Source organism: Propithecus coquereli, unplaced genomic scaffold (genome assembly GCF_000956105.1).
Source record: "Propithecus coquereli isolate 6110/MARCELLA unplaced genomic scaffold, Pcoq_1.0 Scaffold221, whole genome shotgun sequence".
Lineage (NCBI taxonomy): Eukaryota > Metazoa > Chordata > Mammalia > Primates > Indriidae > Propithecus > Propithecus coquereli.
In genome coordinates, this window is record NW_012147301.1 from 727,366 (window position 1) to 754,793 (window position 27,428).

Below are 27,428 nucleotides of genomic sequence, written 5' to 3' on the forward strand. Positions count from 1 at the left end.
CCCAGACTGCACCACCACCAGAGAGAGGACCCTCCTGGGGCAGATTCATACAGTGCCAGAAGCAATATAATAAGGCACAGGGCCTGACAGCAGCGGTCTGCCCTCTGAGAACCACAAATGGTAAATCTAAGGCTTGTTCTGGGGCGAGGGCGTGAAGGAGGCCACAGAAAGGGAAGCTAGAGACAGAAAATGAGCCTGTACTTTGTGTCTTAGACAGTTAAGGAATGAGTAAGGATGTTCGAAGAGGGCAACACCAGGTACCAGGTAGTGAGAGAGAGGAAGTTGAGGCAGATAGGCACAGAAGGAGCCTAAGCAGAGAATGTGCAAATGCCTTTCCCTCCCTTTCCCTCTCTTCCTCTTTCACCCTCCCTTCCTCTTTCAGTTGGCCGGAAACTATCAGCTGTGTTCTTAACACCCCTGTGGCTAAGGCACAGGGTGTCTCTTCAAGCCACAAGGAGAGCCATCCGGGGAGAAAGTGGGAGATGAAGGGAGGAAGCAGGCAAAGGAGGGAGCAAGAGAGGAGCAAGAAATGGGTGAGAAAGTAGGCCATGGAGAAAGAGGAGGAGAGAAAGATTAAGGGAAGGAGAGTAGAATGGAAAGATCAGGTGAGAGAGGAAGGAAGGGGTTAGCAGGCTAGAAAGGGGGAAAGGCAGGAAGGGAAAGGTAGGGATCCAGGGAGAAGGGTAAGGGGGGAGCCATCCAGAGGAAAGGAGGGAAGGAGAAAAGGAAGGAGGGAGGGAGGGAGTATGGGAGCAAAAGGTGGAGGGTAAGAGAGGTCCCATAGGCTAGGGAAGGAGAGATGGAGCAATCCAGGGAGCTAGCAAGGAAGAAAAAGAAAGACTGAGCTAAGGAGAGAGCAGTGGAGGGACGGAAGGAGCAAGGGAGGGAAGGACCCAGAGAGTAAATAAGCCAGGGAGGGAGGGAGGGAGGAAGCTAGTGAGACAGGGAGTGAGGGAGTAGGCAAGCAGGGAGAAAGGGATCCATGAGGGAGGGAGGGCGGGAGGGAAGGGAGTAAGCAGATGAGATAAGGAGGGAAAGGAGGAGGAAGGGAAGAGGGAGGGAGCAAGCAATCAGGGGAATGGGGGGGAATGAAGCAATGGAGGGAGGGTTCAAGTGAAAGGGCCCAGCCAGAGTAAGGGGGCAGTGAAGGAGTAGGTGAGGTGGGGAGGGTAGTAAGGGGAGGCAAACAAGCAGGGAAAGGAAGGTAGGAAGGAAAGGAAGGAGGGAATGAGCTAGGGAGGGAACACATTAGGGAGGGCAGGAGGGAGGGAAGGGGCCAGCAATCTGAGGAGGGACAGAGGGAGAGGAAGGAGGGAGGGGAAGGAAGGGAGAGGAGAGAAGGAGAAGGAAAGAAGGGACAGAGCAAGCAAGGCGGGGGGCAGCGAACCCATGGGGGCAAGGTGGGTGAAAGGAGGGAGCCAACAAAAAACAAACCCCCAGTCCCCACAGCTCTTTGAACTCCTTTGTAAAAGTTGCTACCTCTCTGCACCCAAACCCTAAGGTTTTATACAACTAGCACAGCTGAAGGAAAAATGAAAGTTGAACAAGATCAACAAGATCAGTTAGCACCTAGGGAGGAAGAAAGAATCAGAGAGGTTACCTAGATGGATTATGGTTGTGAAGAAAAACCTAGCTACTGGCTTTTATATTGCTACTTTCAAAATTACTATTTCACCTGGACCGTTTAGACTCACTACCATCTATACCAAGCTATTTTATCTTAAATGTGTCCATCACCCTAGTTTGGAAATGCTTTTTTATATAAGCAGACCAAGACTCCACCAGATGGGGATAGAGTTGTTGGAACAAGAAAAGAGGGGAGGCAGATAATCATGGACCAGAAAGAAGCTTTAAAAAGAACTACCCATTTAATTAGGCACATGCCCACATAACACACCTTCAAAGAGGAAATGAAAAAACCTTGCTGATGCCAGAGAGCTATTATACTACCATTGCCAACCAACACCAGCTTCCTCGCTTTAGGAAGACAGACAAAAAATTTGGTAGGAAAAAATTATTTGTATGTTTGTATGTAATTGTATACACAAATGTATACATACATATATGTGTATATGTGTATGTATGAATAAATACACAGTCATGCATCGCTTAATGACAGGGATACGTTCTGAGAAATGTGTCACTTTCATCCTTGTCTGAACATCATAGAGTATACTCACACAAACCTACAGGGTATAGCCTACTACACACCTAGGCTATAAACCTGTACAGCATGTTACTATACTAAATACCACTGGTAATTGTAATGCAATGCTAAGTATCTGTGTATCTAAATATAGCTAAACACAGAAAAGTTACAGTAAATACAGTATAAAAGATAAAAAACAGTACACCAGTATAAGGTACTTATCATGAATTGAGCTGGCAGGACTGAAAGTTGCTCTGGGTGAGTCAGTGAGTGAGTGGTGAGTGAATGTGAAGGCCTAGAACATTACTGTACACTACTGTACACTTTATCAACACGCTACACTTTGGCTACATGAAATTTATTTTTTTAAATTTCTTTCTTCAATAATAAATTAACCTTAGCTTACTGTAACTTTTTTATTTTATGAACTTTAATTTTTTTATTTTTTGATTCCTGTAATAACAGCTTAAAACACACACACGTTATACCGTTGTACAAAAATATTTTCTTTCTTTATATCCTTACTATATAAGATTTTTCTATTTAAATTTTTTTTTACATTTTAAACTTTTTTGTTAAAAACTAAGACACAGACACACATATCAGGCTAGGCCTACACATGGTCAGGATCATCAATACCACTGTCTTCCACCTCCACATCTTGTCTTACTGGAAGGGCTTCAGGGGCAATAACAGATATGGAGCTGTCATCTCCTATGATAACAACGCCTTCTTCTAGAATACTTCCTGAAGGACCTGCCTTAGGCTGTTTTACAGTTAATTTTTTTAATAAATAGAAGGAATATACTCTAAAATAAGGAAAAAAAGTATAGCATAGTAAATACATAAACCAGTAACATAGTCATTTATTATCAAGTATTGTGTACTGCACATAATTGTATGTGCTATACTTTTATGTGACTGGCAGTACAGGTTCACACCAGCATCACCATAAACACATGAGTAATGCCTTGCGTTTCAATGTAACAATAGCTAAGATGTCACCAGGCATAGAAATTTTTCAGCTCCATTATAATCTTATGGGACCATGGTCCTATAAGCAGTCCATCATTTACTGAAAGGTTGTTACACAGCACATAACTGTATAATATCCATTCACCGTTTTAGATAGAAATCTGATTAGTTCTCTCCAGGACTTAGGGACTCAGGCTCACCTCGAATTTTGCTGCAATCAGAAAAGCAGCACAACCAAGGAGTTGTAACTTATCCTTCTTGCATACTACCTCCATTAGGTAGTGATCCACCAGCTTCACTGCCAAGTACAGGGTCTCGTGATTCATCCCAAGGCATATCTGAAGGAATACATAAAAAGGGCAGAAATCTGTGTATTGTCCAGCTCTATAGCCACCTCCAGATGTATCTAGCTACCTGGACTGTCTGCAGCATCAAGTACAGTCTTGGCCAGCTGGGACTCAGCTAGGAATGCAGAAACTGCTTCAGCCAGGTGCCCATGTATATCTCCTGTGCCTTTGAAGACCCTGGCATTATTTATCCTTACATATATGGGTAGATGACCAGCCTTACAAATCAGAGAGAGATGTTCTGGATTCTCTGTGAACACCTTGAGTAGACATACCCTCTCCTCTTAATCTCTAATATTTAGATTTTTGCTTTCCCCATTTGCTACTAACTTATACAATTAACTCCCAAAAGAGATCATATTTATTTGGCTCTGAAATACAGAGATTTACTAGTTTATTCATTCATTAGTTTCTCCTCCCAACTAGATATGTTATTAGAATATATCAGTTGGGAGAATGTACCAATAGCACCATTTAGAAGTGCTGGGTTTATGTTGGCCCATCCAGCCCCTTTGTGCGAATTAGAAAAAAAGTGCCTTCTTTGGGTGAATGTAGCCCTTCAAGCATACATCTTTTGGTAAATGTAGATAATACCTTTATATGAATTAGCCAAAGGTTGCCTCTGCCTCAGGGCACAGAAGCCCCATAGGCAGAATGTACAGCTTCCAAATGAAGTGCGAGCTGGATTCCATTGGCTGCTTTGGCTGGAGGCCTTGTGTAGGCACAATTTGCATATCTGTACACAGGGGTCCCACCAGATCCTCAGTAATACTTCTTTCTCACAAGCCCTCAGGTTCTCAAAATTTAAGAACCATAAAATCTGTCCTAGTCCAACACCTCAACCAATGCATGAATACTCTCTTTAACATCTCCATGAAACAGTTGTGTAGTTCCTGCCATACAAACTTCCAAATACAACCCAATCTTTGAATGGATTTAACAGGAAATTCTTCCTTATACTGAGTGGCATTACCCTCCCTGTAAGCTTCACCTCATTGGGCCACTTCTTGTACAGGCTACTCTTATTGACTAGAACCTAGATGACCAAAAAGTAGGTTAAAGAGAAACATTGGAGAAACGGAGGTATATTTGCATAAACAAATGACTATCAGATGGTTGAATACAACGGTTCATCAATACACACATTAAGTTTCTGACTAACAGAAATACCAAGAAACAGTTCTTACTGTTCCTGGAATATGGCTTTGGATCTTCTCAGAAATCTGTATTAGTTTCCTATTGCTGCTATAATAAATTATCACAAACTTAATGGCTTAAAACAATACAAATTCATTATATTATAGATCTGGAGGTCAGAAGTCCCAAATGGGTCCCACTGGGCTAAAAATCAAGGTGTCAGCAGGGCTGTGTTCCTTTCTGGAAGTTCTAGTAGAGAATCCATTTTCTTGCTTTTTCTACCTTCTAGAGGCAGCCCACATTCCTTGGTTTGTGACCCCTTCCACCTTCAAAGCCAGCAATAGCCAGCCAAGTCTTTCTCACATCACATTATCCTCTGCTTCCCTCTTCTACATTTAAGGATTCTTGTCATTACATTGGGCCTACTCTGATAATCTAGGATAATTGCTCTAACTTAAATTGATTAACAACCTTAATTCCATCTGTTACCTTAATTCCCCTTTACCATGCAAGGTAACATATTTACAAATTCTGGGGATTAGGACATGGATATTTTATTCTGCCTACAAAACTGTCTAAAGGGATGTCAAGAGAAAGGGATGGGAAGAGTTCATGCAGATGAAAGGTAATAACTACCACCTTAAGTATCCAGAAATTGAGGTCAGGTAATTATAAAAAATAAAAATAAAAGAGGGTAGGAATGGAAAGCAGCAGTTCTTGGAGGATAATACCTCTGTGAGCAAATGACACAGCCAGTACTTATAGAAGCCTCCTTCTAGTACCTCACATAGGCACGTGGCCACTTGTGCATGCATGTTGGTATCAAGTGGTAACATCTAAATGTGAGGGTTGTATCTGAATGAATGGCTGAAATTTGGAGTCAACAAATATTTAAATCAGCCGCTGTGTCAATTACAGTAACCTTCCTTCCAAGAAGGTAAGACAATATCCTTCTAACATAATTCTACCACTTGGAACTACAAGTAACAAGTCTAATCATTCTTGTGACAACTCTTTAGCTACTGAAGGCAGTTATTACATCTCCTATAAATCTTTCCCACTCTAGACCAAATAACTTGACTTCCTCTAACTATAATTCACATGATATGGTTTTCCATTTTCTCAATATCAGGCTCCAAATTAGGGTCTTTGTGCCATTAGAGAAGAGTGTCAGTGCTCTGGGTAATTTCAAGCAGTTACAACAAATGTGGGTAAGAAGCCCTTCAGCACAGTAGCAAGATTCTCTCCTCCCTCAAAAATGTCTCTAGCTAGAGGACTCTTCCAATTCTTTCTAAATAACTATTTTCCTCATCTGGAGATGGGTAAGAAGAAACAAAAGGGAAGTGATAAATTAATCAAAACTATAGAACATATAGCTTACTCTTAGTCTCAAACTAGGAGACAAATCTGATAAAACCCATCTCAAATTCCAAAACTCAAAGACTATCTTCCAAAAAGATGAATAAACAGAGAAAATCAATCAGATACATGAAAAAGAACAAGTAGTTTTTAAAGGAGATACATTCTGAGGAATCAGAGCAAGTGTCTACCTATGAAACTATTTCACTCCAAAAAACTGGAATAAACTTTTAAAAAGTATACTCTCTTTTTATAAGACTGAGAAGTACTCCACGGTACATATACCACATTTTATTAATCTACTCATGAATTGATGGGCACTCAGGTTGATTCCACATCTTTGCAATTGTGAATCGTGCTACAATAAACATTCAAGTGCAGGTGTCTTTTTGATGAAAAGTCTTTTTTTCCTTTGGGTAAATACCTAATAGTGGGATTGCTGGATCGAATGGTAGGTCTACTTTTAGTTCTTTGAGGAATCTCCATTCTGTTTGCCATAGAGGTTGTACTAATTTGCAGTCCCACCAACAGTGTGTAAGTGTTCCTTTCTCTCTGCATCCATGCGGGCATCTATTGTTTTTAGACTTTTTGATAAATGCCACTCTAACTAGGGTAAGGTGATATCTCATTGTGGTTTTAATTTGCATTTCCCCGATGATTAGTGATGTTGAGCATTTTTTCATGTTTATTGGCCATTTGTCTTTCTTCTTTTGAGAAGCTCCAGTTCATGTCTTTTGCCCACTTTTTATTATAATAAGGGTGTTTGTTTTTTTCTTGCTGACTTGCTTGAGTTCTTTGAGCTTTCACTGCCATTTTAAATAATAGTTTCTTAAAATCATATTGGATATTGATATGGATTCCTTCAACCATGATTCTCCTACAAATCCCTGGCACACAGTAATGTCTTAATAAATGGATTAGCGAATTTTTTAAAAAAAAGTATACTCTAAACAATACCTGAGAGGACACTGAATCTATGAAAAGAGAACACTTTGGGATCCAGAAGGACTGGTTTCTGATGAAGATACAATTACTTAATTTTTAAAATGTAACAGAGGCAGTGGACGGCATATTAGATACGGCCAAAAAATGAATCAATTATTCCAAAGCCTACTACTTTAAGAAATTCGCCCAGAACTAATAGGTAAGAGAAAGTTGAAGATAATAAATGAAAACTTGAGAGACATCGGGAATAGATTCTGGAGATACACACACACACAAACACACACACACAAAGGCAGAGAAAAGGCAGAAGGGTAATAATGCGAAAGAAATAACAGATAAAAATTTCTCTGTATCAAAAAAGATCAAACTTTTAGATTGATAGGACTCAAAATATACCAGACAAAATTAAGGAAAATAGGCTTACAGCTAAAAACATCAAAAATAATTATTCATATAGAAGATAATGTATTAAACAATAATAATCTAGAACTGAAAATCTAAATTATTTTAACTAAAAACAGAAGAAGAAATGAGCTAAATATGTGCAAATTATATCATCTCACTTGAGGGAAAATTAACAGATCAGGTCCATCAAAGGAGTTGGTTAACTAAACAAAGAGGATATTCACATAATGGAATATCCTGCAACAGTCTGGAAGAAGGCAGTAGATCTATGTTGACATGGAAAGATTATTAAGACTTATTCTTAAGAGAAAAGAGCACATTGCAGAGCAATGTGTATACCACGACCTATTCATATAACAAAAAATATCATAAAACCCACACCCATTAAAAAGGTATAATTCAGAGGGGCAAAATGGCGGACATAAAACCACCAGCCAGAGTGTCTCTGCAAGAAAGACAGATTTTAGAAGAAAGTGAAAAAAAATAAACAGGCAGACAAACACAGATCAGATGAGGGTTGGAAGGAAGGGTGCCTGAAAATATAGGAAACTCCATGGGAAGAAGTTGCGGAGGAGAACTAGAAGGAGAAAGGCCCCTGAGAGGCTTGGAGACCAGTGACAAGGGTAGGTGGAGTGGTTAAATTTCCCCTCCCTTGCATCTCAGACTGCTGATGGGCTCCTGAGCAGTTAGAAAGACCTGCCAACATCAGCCCACAGACGGCTGCTGCCAGTGAGCAATGAGCCTCCTGTAGACAGGGCACCAGGCTCGCAGCTCCCTCAGGGCACCTCCCGCCTTCCAAACCCGAGCCAATCAGCAGGCACCATATTGCTTCATTCTCCCCTTCCGCTTCCCTATCCGTGGCAGCTGAGGGAGACAATTTAGCCATCACCTGGAGGAATCTGCAGGCAACTGAACCTTTCCTTTTGGGGCCCTACAAAGGAATGAGGGGTACTCAGACTGTGAGCTCCATACCCACAGCCCTCCCAGGTACTGCTTGCCTGGTGACTCCAGGAGAGTCAGGCAAATCCCGAGGGGGAGAGACAAGGATCCAGCTTGGGCACCATGTCGGTGACTCGAGAACAGCACTCCTCTCCCTGGCAGGGTTAAGGATTGATCTCTGGGGGCCAGTGGACAGGCTTGCAGACCAGATCCCATACACCCACGTTTCAATTGCATTACCCCAGGACACAGAAGGGATATTTGTGAATGAGCCTACTGAGGTGTGTGTGCCTTCAGGGGCAGATCAGCATGCTTGAGGGGCAACCCTTCTCCCATGGGAGTGCCATGTGCCCAGCTCAGGCTGCAATCCTGGGCAGGGACCCTCCTGGCCTGCATCACAGTGAGGGGAGATCCACTGGCTTGAGGTCCTGCCAACTGGCAAAGACCCAGGAGAAAATACGGAATAGGGAAGGGTGGAAAGGGCAAGGTCTGCTCCAGACTGCAGGTCTCAGACAGACCCACACCAACATGCAGACCTTTCCAATGAGTGAGGCCATTTCAGCCCCTCCCTGGCAGCTTTTCCCATAAGCGGAGAACAGAACTTTGATCCCTGCTAACAGCATTTGTGGTACTTGAGGGCAGGCTCGCCCAACCCAACTGTGCCGAGACTCACACCCCCACCTATCCCTAGTAAGGTGGAGAATAAGGACACACCTGGAAGTCCCAGGGCACCACCCACCACCTGAGGCACTAGAGTGCCTCTCCGGAGGAATGAGAGCTGATTACAGGACCCAAAAACAACACTGCAGCCTGCTCCTCCCAGAAAGCGCCACCTACGGATAGGGAGGTCATTCTGCACACCCTGTAAGTGTATCTACTGACTCATCATACATGGTGTGGTCGAATCTCACCCCCAAACACCACGTACTGGCTCAGAGACTAAACAGGGTGTGTCATTATACAAACGAAAATCTAAAAGTAAGAAGCAAGAGCTGATACAGATAGGAAGGAATCACCAAAAGAACTCTGGAAGTATGAAGAATCAAACGGAAAGCACACCCCCAAAGGGGAACACCAGCTCTCTAGCAATGGACATCAACCAAATTCAGAACACTAAAATGACACAAGAAGAATTTTGAACATGGATTGTAAGAAAACTCAATGATATGCAAGAAAAAATGGATAGCCAACACAAAGAAACCACAAAAAAAAATCCAGGACTTGGAAGAACAATTCACTAAACGAATAGAAATGTTAAAGAAAAATCAAACAGAACCTCTGGAAATGAAGAATTTATTAAAGGAATTATAAAACACAGTGGAAAGCTTGAAGCACAGCATAGATCAAACAGAAGAAAGAATCTCAGAGATTGAAGATAACAACTTTCAATTAAATAAGTCAGTCACAGACATAGAGCAGAGAAATAAGAGAAAAGAACAAAGCCTACAAGAAATGTGAGATTATGTGAAGAGGCCTAACGTGAGAATCATATACATCCCTGAGGGTTAAGAAGAAAATACACAAGGGTTGGATAAGCTATATGAGGATATAATACAGGAAAATTTCCCAGGCCTTGCTAAAAATCTAGATATCCAGGCGCTAGAAGCTCAAAGGACTCCTGGGAGAGTCATCACAAACAGGAAGACACCATGACACACGGTACTCAGACTGATCGAAATAACCACCAAAGAGGCCCTCTTACAAGCTGCAAGGTGAAATAAACAGGTAACTTACACAGAAAAACCCATCAGAATAACGTCAGACTTCTCAATTGAGACCTTACAACCAAGAAGAGACTGGGGCCCCATTCTCACTCTTCTCAAACAGAATAATACCCAGCATAGTATCTTGTACCCTGCAAAACTAAGTTTTGTATAGGAAGGAGAAATAAAGACCTTCTCAGACAAGTAAAGACTGAGGGAATTCATCAAGACAAGACCTGCCCTCTAGGAAGTACTCAAAACAGTTTTACACATGGATCAGCACAATAAACACTCGCGAATGGAAAAATCATCCAAAAGCTAAAGGTCAGCGGCCGGATACCACAATACCTCAAGAGAGAAAACAAAGCAACAAAGTTCAACTGAACAGGATGAACAGAAATCTACCCCACTTATCAATTCTCTCAACAAATTTGAATGGCTTGAACTGGCCACTAAAGAGACATAGGCTGGCCGAATGGGACACAGCTAAAGCAGTCCTGAGAGGAAAATTTATATCCATAAATGCCTATATCCAAAAGACAGAAAGGCAGAAAGATCACAAATCAACAATCTCATGAATCATCTCAAAGAACTGGAAAATGATGAGCAAACCAACACCAAACCCAGCAGAAGAAAAGAAATAACAAAGATCAGAGCAGAACTAAATGAAATTGATAGCAAAAAGCTATACAGAAGATTAATGCAACAGAAAGTTTGTTCTTTGAATAAATAAACTAAATTGACATGCTTCTTCCTAGATTAACAAGAAGCAGAAAAGAAAGAACTCTAATAAGCTCCATCAGGAATGAAAAAGGAGAAATTACAACTGATGCCACAGAAATACAAAATATCATCTATGAATACTATAAAACCTCTATGCACAGAAACTACAAAATGTGGAGGAAATGGACAAATTCTTAGAAACACACAGCCTCCCTAGGCTCAATCAGGTAGAAACAGAATTCCTGAACAGACCAATATCAAGTACCAAAATTGAAACAGCAATAAAAACCTTCCTAAAAAGAAAAGTCCTGGACCAGACAGTTTCCCACCCGAATTTTACCAGACCTACAAAGAAGAACTGGTGCCTATCCTAAAGAAATTATCCCACAACACTGAGAAGGAAGGAATCCTCTCCAACATGTTTTATGAAGCCAGCATCACCCTGATACCAAAACCAGGAAAGCATGCAACAAAAAAAGAATACTACAGACCAATATCCCTTATGAATATAGATGCAAAAATTCTCAAAAAAATCCTAGCAAAACTAATTCAGGTGCTTATCAAAAAAATAATCCATCATGACCAAGTGGGCTTCATCCCAGTGATGCAGGGTTGGTTCAACATACGCAAATCTATAAATGTAATTCACCACATAAAGAGAAGCAAAAACAAAGACCATATGATTCTCTCAATAGATGCAGAAAAAGCATTTGACAAAATTCAACACACTTTTATAATAAGAACGCTTAACAAAATAAGCATAGACAGGACTTACCTAAAAATGATACAAGCCATATATGACAAACCCACAGCCAACATCATACTGAATGGGGAAAAATTGAAAGCATTCCCACTCAGAACTGGAACCAGACAAGGTTGCCCTTCATCACTGCTTCTATTCAACATAGTGCTGGAAGTCCTAGCCAGAGCAATCAGACTAGAGAAAGAAATCAAGCACATCCAAACGGGGACAGAAAACATCAAACTATCACTCTTTCCAGATGATATGATCTTATATCCAGAAAACTCCAAAGATTCTGCCATGAGATTACTAGAGTTGATAAACAAATTCAGCAAATTCTCAGGTTACAAAATCAATGTACAGAAATCAGTAGAATTCCTATGTGCCAACAACAGTCAAACTGAGAACCAAATCAAAGCCTCAATACCCTTCACAATAGCAACAAAGAAAGTAAAATACCTAGGAATATATTTAGCTAAGGAGGTAAAAGACCTCTATAAGGAGAACTACGAAACACTCAGGAAGGAAACAGCAGAGGACGTAAACAGGCGGAAAACCATAACATGCTCATGGGTCGGTAGAATAAACATTGTTAAAATGTCTATACTACCCAAAGTGATCTACAAATTCAATACAATCCCTATTAAAATACCAACACCATTTTTCACAGATCTAGAAAAAATAATTCTACACTTCGTATGGAACCAGAGAAGACCCCGTATAGCAAAAGCAATCTTAAGCAAAAAGAACAAATTAGGAGGCATCAATTTTCCAGACTTCAAGCTATATTACAAGGCTGTAACAACTAAAACAGCATGGTACTGGCACAAGAACAGAGACATAGATCAATGGAACAGAACTGAGAATCCAGATATAAAACCATCCTCATATAGCCATCTAATCTTTGACAAAGCAGACAAAAACATACATACACTGGGGAAAAGAATCCTTATTCAAAAAATGGTGCTGGGAAAACTAGATAGCCACATGTAGAAGACTAAAACAAGATCCACACCTTTCACCTCTCACAAAAATCAACTCACGCTGGGTAACAGACTTAAACCTAAGGTGTGAAACTATAAGAATTCTAGAATAAAATTTTGAAAAAACTCTTCTAGACATTGGCCTAGGCAAAGAATTTATGAAGAAGACCCCAAAGGCAATCACAGCAACAACAAAAATAAATAAATGGGACCTGATAAAATTAAAAAGCTTCTGCACAGCCAAGGAAACTATCATCGGAACAAATAGACAATCTACAGAATGGGAGAAAATATTGGCATGTTACAAATCCAATACAGGGCTGATAACTAGAATCTATATAGAACTCAGAAAAATCAGCAAGAAAAAATCAAACAACCCTATCAACAAGTGGGCAAAGGACATGAACAGAAACTTTTCAAAAGAAGACAGAATAATGGCTAACAAATATATGAAAAAATTCTCAACATCTCTAATCATCAGGGAAATGCAAATCAAAACCACAATGAGATATCACTTATCCCCAGTGAAAATGGCCTTTATCAAAAAGTCCCAAAACAGTAAATGTTGGCATCGATGCGGAGAGATGGGAACACTCATATACTGCTAGTGGGACTTCAAACTAGTACAACCTCTGCAGAAAGCAATATGGAGATTCCTCAAAGAGATACAAATAGCATCTATCCAGCAATCCCATTACTGGGCATCTATCCAAAAAAACAAAAGACATTCTATAAAAAAGACATTTGCTCTCGAATGTTTATAGCAGCACAATTCACAATTGCAAAGATATGGAAACAACCCAAGTGCCCATCAATATACAAGTGGATTAATAAAATGTGGTGTATGTATACCATGGAGTTCTACTCAGCCACAAAAAGCAATGGTTATCTAGCACCCTTTGTATTTTCTTGGACAGAGCTGGAACCCATTCTATTAAGTGAAGTATCCCAAGAATGGAAAAACAAGCACCACATGTACTCACCATCAAATTGGTATTAACTGATCTACACTTAAGTGCATATATTCATCGGGTGTCGGGCAAATGGAAGGGGGGAGGAGGGGATGGGTATATACACACCTAATGGGTGTGGTACGCACCATCTGGGGGATGGACGTGCTTGAAGCTCTGACTTGGGTAGGGCAAGGGCAATATATATAACCTAAATATGTGTACCCCCATATTATGCTGAAATAAAAAATAATTTTTTAAAAAAGCTATATTTCATATATACATTCATGTATTGCTCACATAACAGGATTTTTAAAGAAAGGACAGTCAAAATCTTAATAAAAGTGATAAGACACACAAAAAAGGATCTGGAAAGATACATCCTAAATGATTTATTGTTGTTACTACTGGAGAGTTAGGAGAAAGGGGTTATTGATTACTGTGAATAAATGTAAACCTGAAAGACTCAATCCTTTAAGATGGATCCTGAGTGGCTAATTGGGCCTAAATTGAAAATAGAGCCAAGTGGCCATTTGCTGACAAAGGGTCACACACATACTAAGAATTCCCCCTAAAACCCTCACTGTTTTACCTTTCTTTTTTTTTTTATTTCAGCATATTATGGGGGTACGGATGTTTAGTTACATATGTTGCCCTTGCCCCTCCCCTCCCCCCCTAAGTCTGAGTTTCAAATATGTCCATCCTTCAGGTGGTGCGCATTGCACTCTTTGTGTATGCAAATACCCGTCCCCTCCTCCCCCCTCCCCCCTACTATTCAGCTTTAAGAAACAATGGTGATATAGCATCTCTTGTATACTCCTGGATAGAGCTGGAACGCATTCTACTAAGTGAGGAATCCCAAGAATGGAAAGACAAGCACCACATGCACTCACCATCAAATTGGTATTAACTGATCAACACATAAATGCACATATAAGAATAACATCTAATGGATGTTTTACCTTTCTGACTTTCAGAGCTCATGTGAAGCAACCAATCATGGCTCAGCTGCCTCAACCAATCAGGGCTCAGCTATATCAACCAATCAAGGCTTGGCTGTATTGACCAATCACAACTAAGCAAGTTTCAATCCTTCATTTGCATAAATGGATCTGATTGAGAACCTGGGTAGGAATTTTAGCTATAAAACTCCAGCCTTTCCCTTGTTCACTAGAATAAGCATCTTCCTTTTAGGCTACAGGCTACATCTCTCCAGTTTGGAAACTGCTCACTGGGATAAAGTCTCTTTCCTTCAAATTCCTTTTTCAGAGAACATGTTTACATTATGCATATACATACACACGAATATATACACATATACACATATTATAAACATATATTAATTTTTCAGTTAAAAAAACTGCATGGGGCAACAAGGTTAAGGTGGGATGGCAGGGATGAAGAAATGCCAGGAGAAATTGTGCAGTGTGGGTAGTTACCACACTGCTCTTAGACTGTGATAAATTAGGCAGACAAAATAAATTAGCATATAAATTATATAATTATTAATCCAAAATTGATATAATGATCTTTGTACCCTATAGAGAATACAGTTCTTCAGTGAATCATTTATAAAAACTTATTATATCTGAAACCATGAAGAAAATCTCATTAACTTTAATAAAGCAGAAATTATCATTCAGGTCACGTTCTCTGTACACAATGCAATAAATCTAGAAATTAACAATAAAAGGATAAATCAAACAAAGAAAAGGAAAGTATTTGAAAAAATTGGTAAACACTAAAGAAAAACAAAAAAGCAAACAAAAAACCTGGGTCAAAGAGGAAATGAAAACTGCAATTGCAGATTATTGAGAAAACTCAAGATAGCTACAGCACTATTTTTCAAAACTAATGGGATATAGTGAAAGCTAAGAAGAAAATGTATAGCTTTGGCACTTTTGTTATGAAGTTAGGAATAATTAAAATAGACTAAGCATTCAATTCAAGAAGATAGGGAAAACAACAAAATAGACCTTAGTAAAATAATAATAAAGAAAAAGAAAATGTTAAATAAATTTTAAAAACAGAAAAAGTTATACATTTATATCTACTACTACTATTAGAATAAACAGATCAATGGAATAGAATTGGAAAGACCATAAACAAACGCAAGTATGTATGATAAATGTGTTATTTCAAACCACTGGATAATGAAAACCAATATATGGTGTTAGAATAACTAGATAATCATTGGGGGAAGGTGTTTAGATGCTGACACCAAACAGACTAAGGATTTAAAACTGAAAATAAAACTATAAATGTTCTAGGAAAAAATCAGAGGTATATTTATATAATTCTAGACTGAAGAGACTTTTCTAAGCAAGAAACAAATCTTAAAGCCATAAGGGAAAGAACTGATAAACCTGACTATTTAAAATGCCAGTGTTCCTATAGGTCAAACTAAAATAACATGCTAAAATTTTTCACTTATAAGATGGCAAAAATATAACTTTCTGGCCGGGCGCGGGGGCTCACGCCTGTAATCCTAGCTCTCTGGGAGGCCGAGGTGGGCGGATTGTTTGAGCTCAGGAGTTCGAGACCAGCCTGAGCAAGAGCGAGACCCCACCTCTACTAAAATTAGAAAGAAATTAATCGGCCAACTAAAAATATATACAAAAAAATTAGCCGGGCATGGTGGCGCATGCCTGTAGTCCCAGCTACTCGGGAGGCTGAGGCAGTAGGATCACTTGAGCTCAGGAGTTTGAGGTTGCTGTGAGCTAGGCTGACGCCACGGCACTCACTCTAGCCTGGGCAAAAAGAGTGAGACTCTGTCTCAAAAAAAATATATATATATAACTTTCTGTGTTGGTAAGAATACAGGAAAATAGACATTTCCATTCAGTATTAGTAAAAGTATAAATGGGCATGATATTTCAGAAGATAGTTATCAATATGTACAAAAATTTTAAATGTGCCTATGTTTTGATCCATCCAATATTTCTATTCCTAGTAATTTATCCCAGAGAAACAATAGTAAAATTATAAAAATTCTCTATATGTATATTCACTACAGGGTTATTTCTAAGAATGATATTTGATAATAACCTAAATGTCCATTAATAGAAGGTTGGGTATGACAGATGAAGAAGAATACTATACTGGCAACAAAATGGATGCAGAAATATGTCAGTTTAACTGGAAAGATGTTTGCAATTACATAAGTGTTGCTATATATTAGAAAAAAAGCAAGTCATAAATAACTATAAAGAAGACATAACAATACTAAATGTGTACATTTCTAACAGGACTTCAAAACACACAAAGTAAAAAATGACAAAGCTGAAAAGAGAAATAGACAAATTCACAATTATATTTGAAGACTTCAGTACTCCTCTCTTAGTAACAGAATCAATATACAGAAAATCAGTAAGGATAATGAAGAAATGAAAAATGTCAACCAAGTGGATCCAACTGACATTTATATAACACTCCATCCAACAACAGTAGAATACACATTCTTTTCAAGTGCACATGAAATATTCACCAAGACAGACCATATCCTGGGTCATAAAACAAACCTTAAATTTTATTTTATTTGTTTTTTGGTTTGTTTGTTTGTTTGAGATAGGGACTCACTGTGTTGCCCGGGCAACAATCACAGCTCACTGCAACCTCCCACTCCTGGGCTCAAGCAATCCTCAAAGAAAACCTAAATATATGGAGAGACATACCACGTTCATGTCTGTGGGTTGGAAGATTCAATATAGTAAAGTGCCAATTCTATCCAAATTCACCCACGGATGTGTATGGGGGTCCCTAAGACCATCCTTGGTACGATTTTCTAGAAGGACTCATAGGATTTAGCCATATTCATGGCTATGATTTTTATAGGAAAAGGATACAAAGCAAAATCAGCAAAGGGAAAAGGAGAATGAGGCAAAGTCTGGAAAAAGTCACAAGCAAGCTTCTAAGAGTAATGTCCCAGCAGAGTCACTTCAGGAAACATTTAATTCTTCCAACAATGAGTTGTGACAACACATGTGAAGTATTCTCTACTCGGGAAGCTCATCACTCAGTGCCCAAGATTTTATTGGGAATTGGACATGTAAATACTTTCTGCTTAACATGTTCTGAAATTTCAGACTGCCAGAAGGAAAGCAGATATTTAGCATAAACCACATTGTTTGCACAAAGAGTTTAGGTACAGTGAGCCACAGTTATCATTTCGGGTGGGTTTTATATCAGTGTACGGAACTGTTTACCAGCCAAGTTTCCAAATACCAGACAAGAGCCAACCTTGCAAACAGACCTTTCTAAGTATAGTAGTATCAGGCCTGTTGTGATAGCTCTTTTCTCAACAAAAATGTAATTCAATTCCTATCAAACTCCCAGCAAGATTTTTTGTAGATACAAACTAATTGATTATAAAATTTGTATAGAAAGGCATAGTTAAAATAATTTTTAAAAAAACAGAATAGAGTTGGAAGTATAACATTATCCAGTTTTAACTACAAAACTACAGAAATAAAAATAGTGTGATATTGGTGAAGGTATAGACACAGAGATCAATGAAACATAATATAGAAATAGACCCACAAAAATTGTTTTTAGCAAAAGTGCAAAAGCAATTCAGTGGAGAAAGTTATAGTGTTTCCCCCACACATGGTATTAGAACAACTGGACATCCATATGCAAAAAATGAACCTTGACCTAAACCTCACACCCTATACAAAAATTAAGTATAGACTATAGATTTAATGCAAAGTGTAAAACTATGTAGGAGAAAATATTCATGAGCTAGGTTTAAGTAAAGTTCTTAGATATGACACAAAAAGTACAATCCACAAAGAAAACATTGATAAACTAGAGTTTAGCAAAATTAAAAACTTTTGTTCTGTGAAAGACACTCTGGTAAAAGAATAAAAAAACTACAGACTGTGAAGATATATTTGTAAATCACATATCTAACAAAGGCTTTGTATTCAGAATATGTAAAGAACTCTTATAACTTGATGCTAAGAAAATAAACTACCCAATTTATAAGTAGACAAAAGATTTGAACAGACACTTCATCAAAGAGGATACATGGATGACAAATAAATATGATTACCAACATTATTAGCCCTTGAGAAAATATTAATAAAAATTAAAACCATGATGAGATTCCTCTACACACCTATTAGACAGGTAAAATTTAAAAATGCTAACAAAACCAAATGCTGACAAGAATGCAGAACAACTAGAACTATCAGGCATTGCAGGTGAGAATGCAAGATGTACAAGTCACTCTGTGGCAGTTTCTTATTAAGTTAAACATACACTTTTATATGCTCCAACAATCCCACTCGTAGGTATTGACATTGAAAATGAAAACATATATTCACATAAAAACCTATACATGAATGTACAATTCTTTTCAGTTATCAAAAACTGGAAACAACCCAAAACCTTCCACGAAACAGAGCAGATAAACAAACTGGGATATATCTAACCATGGAATACTACTCAGCAATAAAAGGGACTGAACTATTGATACACATAACAACTTGGATAGATCTCAAGAGAATTATGGTAAAAATCAAGTGCAAAAGGCTATGCACTGTATGACTCTGTTTGTATAACATGTGAAATGACAAAATTATAGACACAAAACAGATTATTTGTCAGGGACAGGAGGGTGGAGAGGAAGAGATGGTTGTGGCTAACAAAAGGTAGCACGAGGAATCTTTGTGGTGATGGAACAGTTCTGTATCTTAACTGTTATGGTGATTATGAAATTTACACATGATCAAATAGACTAAATAGACACACACACACACACAAATAAGTGCATGTAAAACTGATGAAATCTAAATAAGGTCTGTGGATTGTACAAAAAACAATTTCCTGATTCTGACACTATACTACAGTTATGCAAAATGTCACCATTCGGAGAAACTAGGTGAAGGCACACAGGATCTCTCTGTGCTATTTTTTGCAACTTCTTATGAATCTATTATTTCAAAATAAATGTTAAAATTTCATAGAACTGTATACCAAAAAGCCAATTTTATTGTTTATTTAAGCAATATTAAAAATAAAAGTTATAAAAACTATATATAACTAAAGTTATAAAAATATGATATTTTCTAGAACTATGATTCTCTATCAAGGGGTATACATTTGCATCATTTGTGAAGCTTTATTAAAATATGTGTGCCTGGGCCATATGTCCACAATTTTGACTAGGTAAGACTGGGACAGGACCTGGGCATCTGTGATTCTGAGGTACACCCCTAGTGGATAACCACTGCTTAAAGATGGGGGGATAATATACACAAACAGATGTTAACAGTGGTTGTGGACTGTGGGATCACAGGTAATTATAATTTCTTACTTTACCATAACAAATGTGCATTTTGAGCAATAAAAATAACAAAAGCTTTCAAAAAAATTCAGTTCATCATTCCAGCTGGTAGAGTTCTCGGTTATCCATTTATTTTCCATCCCTACTCCCAGTTTCATGCCATCCAGGAATCTGATGAATAGATCTTTTCTGTTTTCATCTACATCACTAATGAGAATGTTGATCAGAATAAAGCCCAATGGCAATCCACCTGAAGTCTCTTTCTAGCTCAGTAATGATCAGCAGTCTTTGGGTTCTATTTCATTTATTTAAGATCTACCCAAATTCTACTGTTATCTAATTTACTATTCTCTATCGTTTCCATTAGATAAGAGATATTTTCATGCTTTGCTGATGTCCATATATACTGTGTCTGTGTCTATTTCCCTGTTCTGTCACTTCAAAGTGAGCCTGAACCACTCCTCTGGTACTTAATAAAGGATATAAAACTATATTACCTTTTCTTAATGACATAGTAAAACTCTGCTGGGCACAGACTGACTATGCCTTATGTTTCTTTGCAAGCTCCCTAGCAAATCACTCAATTCTATTAATCTGACAAATATTATTGACTCCCTACTATGTGCCAGGTACTATTCTTGGCTCTCCTTCCTTAGTATAAAATAATATTTATAGCAGTACTCCTTCCACATCCAATGCTGGACAAACAGCTGCCTGCCATGTTTTCCATCCCATGAACCATCCCACCCAAAGCTTGAAAGACCTTGTCACTGACTCCAATCCAAATCACTAGATATACTTTTATAAGGCTTTAAGAATGATAAAGATAAAACTACCATACCATCACTGCCTTTTCTAGAAATAGTAGCTCCTTCCACTGAGTTCTCATAGTATTTTATTTATAATATTCTTAGAGTACTTAGCATATTCTACTTTGTATTATACTTATGTATAATATGTATTATATATGTATAAAATACATATATAACACATTATATATGTATAACATATTACATATATATGTATATATATGTAATATGTATAATATGTATTATACTTATGTATTATACTTATTATACTGCATATCTTATCTTGCCCCGTAAATCATAAGCTCTCCTTGAGGGCAGGAACCATGGCTTATTCAACTGTATAGACTCAGTAAATTTTTATAAAACCATGTTTTTGCCTGGCAGTGCTGAATGACTAACCAAGAAAGAACAGCAGCTCCTTAAGGCAGCAGTTGTCAGGCTTACCTGTATATCCACCAACCAGTCCACAAGGATGGCCCTCATGTCACAGTTGATATCAGTCTGCCTTTTCATGTATTCTGTAAGTATGAACTTTTCCTGGCAGTAATGAGAAATAAATGTTGATAAATAAATTCTTCTTGTAGTTCAAAATTGTAACTTAACAATTACTTCTCCCTCACAGTTCTAACTCACTATTTTTAGCTTCTATCAGATAGGGGCAGATAAAAGTATCCTTTTTCAGGTAAGTTCCAATTATCCTTGGAAAATGGGCACGTGTGGTATTCAAGTGTCAGAGAGGATATCGAAGAGTCCAGGAGGAATAGGGCAAAAACACACCTATGGCTGTAAACGAAGGCCAAAAATGTTCTTCCCCTTCTTTGCAATTCAATCTAAAGCACAATAGCATGCCATGTGGAGCAGTGCTTCTCAGTGGTACACACATATGTACCACTTAGGGATCTTGTAAAACTTCAAACTCTGATTTAGAAGATCTGGGACGGGGCTAGGTTGGGTTTCTGAATTTCTAACAAGATCCCAAGTGAACTGATACTGCTGAACCAAGGCTTACACTTTTAAGATAAAAAAAGTTGTCTCTTACTTCCTCTAAGGTATACTAGAAAAAGTGTGGGCTTTGGAGTCAGACAGTTAATCAGTCACACCCTCTCTAGAGAGAAGATGGGATATTCCACCCACCCTCTTATATGTGGCCTGCTAAAAATTCTAGTTGATAGATAATTTTGGTCCCATCTGCTCTGTTGTGAGAGACAGGAGAAACTTTGGAATTAATGAACATCATGGTAAAGGAGACTGGCAGATTTCAAAGGAGAAAAGAAACTTCACCAGGTTGGATAGCTGAAACAAAGAGTATGATTTTACATACAATGACAAAAACATGCATAAGGAAAGAAAAAGATCTCTAAGAACACTCAGAGACTACTTGACTATTTTTGTGTCTGAGACTGTTTCCTTAGCAATTAGAGGAGCAGTATTATGATCTGCAAGGTAATCAGATTTTAGTCCATATCCCAGCTCTACCACATACCAGTTATGTGACTCTGGGCAGTTTCCCCATCTGTAAAATGGAGATAACGATATCTACCCATTATGAAGTTATTGAGAGAATTAAACAAGATAATGCCTAAAAATCCCTTAGTACAATGTCCAACTCATAGTAAGCTACCAATAGATGTTAGTTGTCACTATTATTGTTATTTTCATCATTATTATCACCCCTTTCAAATTGCATGTTGGCAATGAAATGAGGAGGAAATGAGAACTAGAAATCATCGCCTGCTTCTCAGCCACCTACGAACCTCTCTCTCCTTCATGTAACTGAAGATATCCTTGACATATATTGCGTTGAATAATGGATCACTATTGTCCTTGTCAACGTCTTCCAGTAGGGGTGTCATCGGCTTAGAAATCACCAAAAAAAAAAAAAAAAAAAAAAACATATTATGAGGAGAATGATTCCAAGGAAGACTTAACACATATACATCAAGAATGCGTCCTTTCTCCCCACTGTCATCTTTTGCTAAGGTTTCTCAAGCTTCATATATCCTAGGCCATAACAGAGTACCCCTTGACCTTGCAATCTTCAACTATCTAGTGATCAAGAAATGCCTAGTCTTCCTTGTACATGCCTGCTCTATTAGGAACAAGGCACCCTTTATACAGGTAAGCTCAAAACTCTCCAAGAAAGACATTCTTATTTTATTATTTTAGCTATGTCATCTGTCTTCTTAGGTCCCTTGCTATGTCCCAATGCTTTGATCTGGCCCAATTCATCTTCTTGGTAGCCTTTTTCTCCTTTCTACACCTTTACCCAGGTTGTTTTGCCTAGAGTAGGATATTTCTCCTCCTGCTTGCTAAATCTCATTCCTTCATTCTTCAAATTTACAACTTAAAGACCACCTTCCTTGGGAGATTCCCCAGTAAACTTTGCCCATCTTTGACTGAAGCCCACTGTGATACAGATTGCAATTACTGAGAAAGGCAATTTCCTGAAATTATTTAACCACTATTGCAAAGCCTAAGTATACAGCACAGTATTCCAGACCCTTGTGGGTATTTCTGGAATACTTTCCGATTGCTTAGGTCTATCACTATGCCAATCAGGAAGTCTGGAGATTCTACAAGCGCAACTTAATTTAAGAGAAAAATGTCACAGAGCCTGGTAAATTTATCCCATATCATGGGTAACCTCAGGCTACAAAAGGTAAGAAGAAGTGATTCTGTATCACCTATCATTAAATAAAACCAGAAATAAACCCAAGAAATATCATTCTCTCGCTAGTTATAGGATCCCCCCCTCCATAACTTACTACATACGGCTGAATTGCTTAGGAAGGCAAAAAAAAAAAAAATCTCTGGCAGCAGCCACCTCCAGGACAACAAAGAACACTTCATCTAATTTAAGAAGAAAGAGAGACAAATACCTCTTTTGGTGTTCTCTTGCCCCGTGGTGAGAAAAGTTTATTGGAACCAGATTCACATGCACTGGATTTGCTGGTGGTCCTGGACTTGCCTATGCTGGACTTGCCTGTTCTGGATTCAGGGGCAGTGATAGACGCATGTGCGCTGGTCTCAACTTGGGAGATAAATGTTTTGAGAGAGGTGTCTTCCTTGTGAGTGGGATTCTCATCCAAGGCCAATGGCTCTTTGGAGGACAACTCCTCAGTGGTAGGTTTCTCATTCACAGCTAATGTCTCCGTGAAGAGGAATGCTTCAGTGATGGCAGGCTTCTCTTGCAAGACTAATGGCTCCTTGAAGAGGGCTTCCTTCACAATGTTGAGCTTCTCCTGCAAAGCTAACAGCTCTCTGAGGATGGCCTCTTTCTCAATGCTGGGCTTCTCCTGCAAGGTCAGGAACTCCTTGAGGAAAGTCTCCTTCTCAATTCTGGGCTTCTCCTGTAGGAGCAAGGGTTCCTTGAGGAAGGTCTCTTTCTCAATGCTGGGATTCCCCTGCAAGACCAGGGCCTCCTTGAAAAACGTCTCCTTCTCAATGCTGGGCTTCTCCTGCAAGGCCAAGGGCTCCTTGAAGTGAGGCTCTGTGTCAGTGGTGGGCTCCTTGAGGATAGCCTCCTCCTCAATGCTGGGCTTCTCTTGCATAGTGAAGGGCTCCTTGAAGAAAGCCTCCTTCTTAATGATGGGATACTTCTGCAAGGCCAGTGGCTGCTTAATAAGGGACTCCTCATCATTGGTGATGTTCTCATGCAAGACCAACTGCTTCTTCAAGAGGAATGCCTCCGCCTGGACAGTGGGCTTCTTCTTTAAAGATAATTGCTTCTCTGTGCTTATTGCTGCCTCAGAGAAGGGCCCCTTCTGCATAACCAAGAGCTCCTTGAAAAGGGACACCTCTTCAATAGTGCTTTTCTCCTGCAAGACCAACAGCTTCTTCGAGGAGTCTTCTTTGGTATCAGTCTTCTCTTGCAAGACCAAAGTTTTCTGGAAGAAAGACTCATCTTTGTTGGTAGGCTTAACATGAAATGAAAGTAGCTCCTGAAGGAGGAATTCCTCCTCAGTGGCAGGCTTCTCTTTCAAGGTCAATAGTTCCTTAATATATGATTCTCTTTCAGTGGTAGACTCCTGCAAGGCCAAGGATTCTTTTGAGAGGGACGCCTGCTGCTCAGTGCTGTGCTTCTCTTGCAATGTAGATGGCTCCTGGAAAAGGAACTCTTCTTCAGTTGTAGATTTCTTCTTAAAAGGCAACAGCTTCTTACAGAGTGACTCCTCTTCAGAGGTGGTCTTCTGCAAGACCAGTGGCTTCTTTAAGATGGACGTCTGCCCCTGAGTAATTTTCTTCTTCTCTAAAAAAATTGATGTCTTGGTGAGGATTGCCTCCTTAGTTGTAGGATTCTTTCTAAATGACATTGGCTCCATAAAGAAGGAATTCTTATCTTCTCCAACCACATCTGGCAAGTCAAATAGCTCTTGCCGGACAGACATCATCATCTGAGTGGTACACTTTTCCTTCTTTGGAGACAGTTTTTCTTCTTCAAAAAACAATGGCTCCTTAATAGGTGACTTTTCTCCAGAGGTAGTTTTCTGCAACACTACTGGCTGCTTCAAGCAGGACATCATCCCCTGAGTAGTGTGCTTCTTCTTTAAAGGTAAAGCCTTATTAGTGAGGGTTGCCTCCTCAATGGTACGCTTCTTCTTAAAAGCCAAAGCCTCCTTAAAAAGTGACTTCTCCTCAGTGGGAGACTTTTGCAAGGCCAAGGGCTTCTTCAAGGTGGACACCTCCTCCTGAATGGTGTACTTCTCTGACAGTGCAGATGGCTCCTGAAAAACGGGCTCCTTTCCAGTGGCAGGCTTCTTCTTAAAGTATGATGGCTCCTTCATGAGTGACTTCTCTCCAGAAATGGTCTTCTGCAATACTAGTGGATTCTTCAAGTGGGACATCTTCCCCTGAGTGGTACATTTCTCCTCTCTTAAAGGTAATGGCTTCTTCATGAGAGTTGATTTCTTGGTAGTATACTTCTTAAAGGAAACTAGCTCCCTAACAATGTTATCTTCACTGTTGATATTCCCCTGCAAGACCCCTGGCTTCTTCAAGTTGTCTACATCTCCCTGAGTGGTGTGCTTCTCTTGCAACATAGATGGCTCCTGGAAAAAAGACTCCTCCTCAGTGGTAGTCTTCTTTTTAAAGGACAATGTCTTTGCAGTGAGTGACTTCTCTTCAGAGATGGTCTTCTGCAATACTAGTGGCTTCCTCCTGCAGGACACCATCCCCTGAGTGGTATATTTATTCTTTAATAATAATGGCTTCCTGGTGAGGTTTGATGTCTCAGTTTTAGGCTTCTTCTTAAGATTCATTGGCTCCAGAAAGAAGTAATCCTCTTCAACATCAATGTCCTGCAAGGCTAACTCCTCTTCCCGGCAGGACTGATTCCCCTGATGTGTGCTTAACTTCTTCTTTAAGGATAATGTCCTCTTGGTGATGTCCTCACTTTTATGTTTTAACCTAAAAGCCACTGGTTCTAAATCACACTGAATATCTGTATCAGTCTCCTCCAGCAAGGTTAGTGGCTTCTCCAATTGGGATACCTTTCTACAATATATGTGCTTCTTTAAAATTGATGACTTCTTGATGGAGGTTGTCTCCTCAGTAGGGGGTTCCTCTTTTAAAATTAATGGCTTTTTGAAGAGAGATGCCTCCTTGGCAGTGGGTGTTTTAGAGATGGTGGATATCTCCAGAGTACGTGGTTTCTCCATAATGCTTGGTGCCAAGGTGGTAGAAGCTATTACCGGTGGGCGTTCCGGTTTATACCTATAAAGGAAACAATGTCTGAGTAAGAAAAATGTAGCTCCTAGAATACTCACCTACCATCTTATAAGTTACTATACTTACTAGAGGTATGAAAGGGGAAAGGACTTCAACCCCAAAGACAGATTAGAGGGTAAAAAAAAAAAATCAATGGGTACCATGGTGAATTTGGTAAGTAGCACATTATATACTTTCTATGGCCAAGATCCCTACATTTTTCTATAATTTTCTCCTGAAATCTCTTATGCTTTCTCATATATGATTTATTACCTTCATTTATATTGAAAAGATTTTAATACTTATCACATTGTATGCATTATCTACTTATACATCAGTCTCCCTTACTAGCTGCATTTATTTTCTTTGTCTATTACCATCAGGCATCTGGTAAAATGCAGGTTGAAATTAATATTGTTTGAAGGTTAATGAGAGAGGCAGGCTGGTAATTAATATTGGTGGTATCTAACCACATTCCCTTCACCCTAGGCTATTTAGGAGACACTTTCCTAATGGAGGTAATAAAAATACCAAAAGAGAAATTTGTCACATGTGTCAGATGCAAAGCTTTGTTTTGAATAGGATTTCATGTCCAATTAGAGTCACTAACCTAGTGAGACCAAATCATTGGAAGACTAGAAATCAGAATAAGAAAAGAGAGAGAATTGAAGGCAAATATAATCACCAGTCTGAACAGGAAGAGTAAGTACTTCTAAAAGACCAGATATCATAAGATTCAATTTATATGAAACATCCAGAACAGACATATCCATAGAGTTATATCCATAACATAAAGCGGATTAGTGTTTACCAGAGGCTGAAACAGGGGCAGGAGGCAGAAAGGGGGACTGGGAAAGGAAAGAATCTCCTAATAGGTTTGGTGATTTTTTTGGAGGGAGGGGTTGAAAATTTTCTAAAATTAGACTGTGGTGATGGCCGCACAACTAGAATAAAAACCACTGAAGCTGGGTGTGGTGGCTCATGCCTGTAATCCTAGCTACTCAGAAGGATGAGGTGGAAAGATCACTTGAGGCCAGGAGTTTGAGGCCTCAGTAAAGTATGATTGCACCACTATACTCCAGCCTAAGTGACAGAGCAAGACCCTGTCTCTAAAAAACAAAACCACTGCATCTATCGAAAGAATCATATGGTCTTTGTTCTTGCTTTTATTTATGTGGTGAATTGCATTTATAGATTTGCGTATATTAAACCAGCCTTGCATCCCTGGAATAAAGCCCACCTGGTCATGGTGAATTATTTTTTTGAT

The 27,428-nt window shown here is 39.0% G+C and overlaps 1 protein-coding gene across 1 annotated transcript in view; it reads right to left on the bottom strand.

Annotated features, from left to right (window-relative positions):
* Window positions 1–27,428, bottom strand: part of CCNB3 (cyclin B3) — a 63,983-nt gene that overhangs the window by 5,218 nt on the left and 31,337 nt on the right. Inside the window, exon 6 of the mRNA XM_012644852.1 lies at window positions 3,325–3,462. Coding sequence (XP_012500306.1) covers window positions 3,325–3,462 — 138 coding nt within the window. The remainder of the gene's footprint in view (window positions 1–3,324; window positions 3,463–27,428) is intronic.